At 37.0% G+C, this 4,859-nt stretch overlaps 1 protein-coding gene across 1 annotated transcript in view; it reads right to left on the bottom strand.

Annotated features, from left to right (window-relative positions):
* Nucleotides 1–4,859, bottom strand: part of LOC106875973 (uncharacterized) — a 42,667-nt gene that overhangs the window by 8,199 nt on the left and 29,609 nt on the right. The window contains exons 7-8 of the mRNA XM_014924317.2: nucleotides 4,574–4,633; nucleotides 1,441–1,543 (exon numbers count right to left, since the gene is read on the bottom strand). Coding sequence (XP_014779803.1) covers nucleotides 1,441–1,543; nucleotides 4,574–4,633 — 163 coding nt within the window. The remainder of the gene's footprint in view (nucleotides 1–1,440; nucleotides 1,544–4,573; nucleotides 4,634–4,859) is intronic.

The following is a 4,859-nucleotide window of genomic DNA, read 5'->3' as shown; positions in this document are numbered from 1 at the left end:
CACAAACATATACACACACATACATATATATGACAGGCTTCTTTCAGTTTCCGTCTACCAAATCCACTCACAAGGCTTTGATCGGCCCAAAGATATAGTAGAAGGCATTTGCCCAAGGTGCTACACAGTGGGAATGAACCTGGAACCATGTGGTTGATAAGCAAGCTACTTACCACACAGCCACTCCTGTGCCATTGACCATTGAAAAGTTTGCAAGATGCAACGAAAATTTTAGAAAAATAAAAAAGAAATAAGTGGAAATTTTACCAGTGAGTGTGTTAAGTTATAAGGCACCAAAAGAGAAGGACTCTCCCCCCAGACTCTCTCTCACTCACACATAAGTCACTTGAACTAAACATCTTTGCAGTGGTCATAGTAATTCTTAATTATAACTAGTTAACTGAAAAATAATATTTAGGATTAAGAAGTAAACTAGAGATAAATATTAATTACACACAAATAACTAAATTAGACTTTCAAATACCTTTCAGGGTTTATCATGGAAAATGATGGGTTTCGATAATGTCAGTTTTGTGAATTTTTTGACTGTTTAATAACTAAAATGATACCTGGAAATTTAGCAGAATTGATCAGATGAATATACAAGTGCAGAGGTTCCTTGGATATCTAGATGTTATAAATCCAAATATATATTATTATGTAAGTAAATTACAATGCTGTTTTTATTCTACCAGGTGTGATTTGAAATAAAAGATTATTAGATTTTCAACTATGCTTAGTTGATAATATTAGAGAGTACTTATTATTACATCACTTTTGTTCCACTTACCCTGGTTTGATAACACTAATCTTTATCACTTAGTGGATGTCTATGCCAAATTAAAGTTATTGATCTCGTCAGATCTTTTAGTTCCATTTCATTGACAAAAGACAAATATTATTCAGTTATCATTTCAAATATTTACTCTCTGACCAACTGCTAAACTCTATGAAACATACAAATTTATTTTACACTAAATTACTGCTTCCAAATCAAGGACAGTATTCTCATCCCTATAGACCTACATTTAAGACAGCAGAAAAATATATCCACATCAGAAACCAACCCTACATTTATCAGTAATCTTCAAATGCTCGCCTCTTTTCAAATTACGAATGCCTCGTTTTTTTCATACCACTATTATCTCCTCTCAAGCAGCTAGCTATCCACCACCTAACTGGCTGAACTGACTAGCTACCCATAACCCCTATTTCCTTCCATTACTAATACTCTATCTTATTCCCCATAAGTCCATTAAGCACCTTACTCATGACTGCCACCATCATACAAACTACATTACTCTGAAACTCCCGCAGACTCTATATCCACCCACCTACCATCAACCTTCATTGCTGATTTCCAGACATTTTATGCAAAATGCACAATACATAACCTGTATTTTAATAATGTTTCTTTGGCATTGATTTAGTTTCACTTACTCGTAAAGTTTTTAGATTTCGACCGATAACATCCTCCACCACATTGTTGCTTCCTGTTTACACAAATACAGTTGCTGAAGGGATCTTCATCAAGTATTTCAACCTTTAAAATGAAAAGAAAAAAGACATCCAATGAATAAATATTGAAATAAACAAACAAAACAAATGAGAGAGAAGCTTCAATACTTTCATCATAACATATCCTTGTGCTTTAACCTCACATCTTTCTCTCTTCCCAGTTGGGGAAGCCACATGTATTCACCTCTTCAGCAAGACACCTGCTCTTGTCCGTCTGTCCTACTTTCACCTCCTTCAATACTATACTCACTCGTGTTCTCACAAGTGCTGGTGCCACAAAAAAAAAAAAAGCACCCGGCATACTTTGTGAAGTAGTTGGTATTTTAAAGGACATCCAGCTGTTGGAACCATGCCAAAGCAGATGTTGTAGCTTGGCACAACCCTCTGGCTCACTGGTTCCTGTCAAAACATTTGGTTCATTCCAGCATGGAAAAAAAAGAGACATTAAATAATGACAAGTATGATGATAATCCTAGCAAACAAACTCAAGTTAGTCTTAAAATTTTGATCTTCAGACAACAGAATAAAGGAAATGTATTGTTAGAGTCCAAACAACATCAATCAAATCCAGAATTCCTTTTAAATGATTTCTCAGAATTCTTTAAAAATTGATATTATTTTGAATGGATTTCTGAGGAATCATTTCTAAAATGTGCAATAAAAGAAATCTTACATAACACATGAAAATTAATCAATAGTTGCCAACATGATTACAATATCATACAAAATTGGTTATACTGAATAGTGATGAAACAATTGTAATATGTTCTGTTAACTCCTTTCTTCGATCATCATGATTACCATCATTTAACATGTTTTCTATGCTGGCATGAGCTGGTTGGTTGACAGGAGCTGGCAAGCCAGAGAGCTGCACCAGGTTCCATTGTCTGCTTTGGCATGATTTCCAGGGCTGAATGCCTTTCCTAATGCCAATCACTTAGTAGAGGAGTGTACTGGGTGCTTCTTATGTGGCATCAGTACTGGTACTGACATCAGTAGGGTCATCCAGTAACTTGCAAGATGAAGACCTCTCAGCTAGGAGAGAGAGTGAAACCATGGGAAGGGGCTTTGTGCCAGTTGAGAGGTTAGAGTATAATAGAGGCATAGAGAGAGGTGTCTTACAATAGAGGAGATACTTGGCAACCCAGTAAGAAACGAGAGGAGAGAGAGAGTCAGAGTGAGAGAGTCAGAGTGAGAGAGTCAGAGTGAGAGAGTCAGAGTGAGAGAGAGAGAGAGATGGAGTTGGAGATGCTTTGGGACCTACCCTCAGGTAGTGATGGGAGGAGTGTAAATGGTACAGAGTAGAGAGAAGGGGATGTTCCATAAGAGTGTAAGAGGAGATATCTAGAGATGAGGAAAGGGTCATTAGTAAGTAATGGTAAGAGAAATTGGAGTGGAAGGTAGTGGGATATAAAAGGTATGTGAGGGCACAGAGTATGCAAACAGGCAATTGAAGGAGAGAGGAGGGGCCTATAGTGGGTAGTGATCATAGGTGATATGATGGGATGGTGGATGATGAGAAGATGGTGGGGGAGTTTTGACAGAGGACAGATTTGGTCAGGGGGGCATGGCTTGTCACAATTTCTCTTAGCTTGACATGACTTCTCAAGCACAACGAATTGCCAGAAGTCTCGGTCCCTTGTCATCTCCTCTGTGAGGCTCAACATCTGAAGACCCTTTCCCACCATTTTGTCCCACATGTTCCTGGGTCTACCCCTTCCACAGGTTCCCCCCATAGTCTTCTCCCTTACACACTACATCTGATGCCTCTTAAACCCAATTCTTCTCTTAAGACACTTACACTCTGTCGCACATGCACACTAACATTGCACATCCAGTGGAGCATGCTGGTTCCATTTCTTTCCAGCCTTTGTATCTCCTCTGCAGTCACTGACATGTAACATAGCAACCTGAGCACAGGCATCATACAATCTACCTTTCACTTTGAGGGAGAGGCCCTATGGATATTTTGTGGAGTTTCAAATAATAAGAGTTATAGGGTGAAAAAGCTGCCCACTTTTCAATTTTCAGAGAACTAATATCTGTAGAAGTGTTTAATGTGGTGAAGATCAGGCTCATGGGCCTGGTGTCCCGGTTTCAATGGCGTATGTGTTCCCCAGCTGGACGGGACGCCAGTCCATCGCAGCGTTACTAATTTTTGCCAGCTGAGTGAACTGGAGCAACATGAAATGAAGTGTCTTGCTCAAGAACACAACACGTCGCCCAGTACAGGAATCAAAACCACAATCTTACAATCATGATGCTGACACCCTAACCACTAAGCCATGCACCTCCACAGGTATGTACATATTTACATACATATGTATACATGCATGCATGTGTGTGTTTATCTATATGTGTATGTGTTTCCCTTGTGTTTGCTGGCTTATAAACAAAAGCCTTCTGTCAGTGTCATTGACTTACAATCCATAACGAAAGGATATCCAAGCTTCCTGATATACCTTGACTTGTTACACGATCTCTATAAACAAGAGGCTGTCATGTGTTTCCAGTTTCATACATAAAACATGTCTGGGGTTTCAGTTGTCCAATAGTATGGGAAATTATTACCTCCCTTGGAAAAGTAGAGGTTGATGATTGGAAGAGCATCAGGCTGTAGAAGGACTCTACTTCAACATACTCTCTTTTGGCCCTTGAAAATACATAGACATTCAAAAGATGATGATGATGATATGTCAATGTTTTAAAATGGTAAAGGTTTCTTAGAAACAACATCAAAGATAAGCAACCATATAAGATAACCTTTGAAGTGCAAAGTTTTTCCATTATCACCATGGTCTCTAACTATATAAGGTAACCATCAATACTTAATGTAAATTTTAGCAATTTAGTTACCTTTTGGATATGGTTAGCATACCCAACATTTTGACTTAAAGTAATAAACATCCTTATTCATCATATATTCATATTTTTCAGTTTACATTAGGGAACACATAAAACAATTCATGCAATTATCCAAATTAACAGAATTCTTATCAAATGTAATAATTTAACAAAATGTAGTAAACAAAGACCAATATGGAGAATAACTTACAGTTATGAAGTAGGTTCCAGAACATATTCCATGAAATTCATGGGTTAATCTTGTGGTCGTCTTAAAAAGACAAAAAAAAGGGAAAAAAAATTAAGAATTTATAGATATATTAATTATTCTGGCACCATTAAGTTTGGTGAAATGATTTATATTTCACCGAATTCAATGGTTAAAATTAAGTTTTAGTCAAGACAAAAATCACTACTAATTTAATAGTTGAAACAAGAAAGAAAGTTTTTTTTTTTTAGTAGTAGTGTTTATATACTTAGAAGAATCATCATTCTTT

This window comes from Octopus bimaculoides, chromosome 11, assembly GCF_001194135.2.
Source record: "Octopus bimaculoides isolate UCB-OBI-ISO-001 chromosome 11, ASM119413v2, whole genome shotgun sequence".
NCBI classification, from domain to species: domain Eukaryota; kingdom Metazoa; phylum Mollusca; class Cephalopoda; order Octopoda; family Octopodidae; genus Octopus; species Octopus bimaculoides.
The sequence above is the reverse complement of the archived record's forward strand: the minus strand, read 5'-3'. Positions and strand labels throughout refer to the sequence as shown.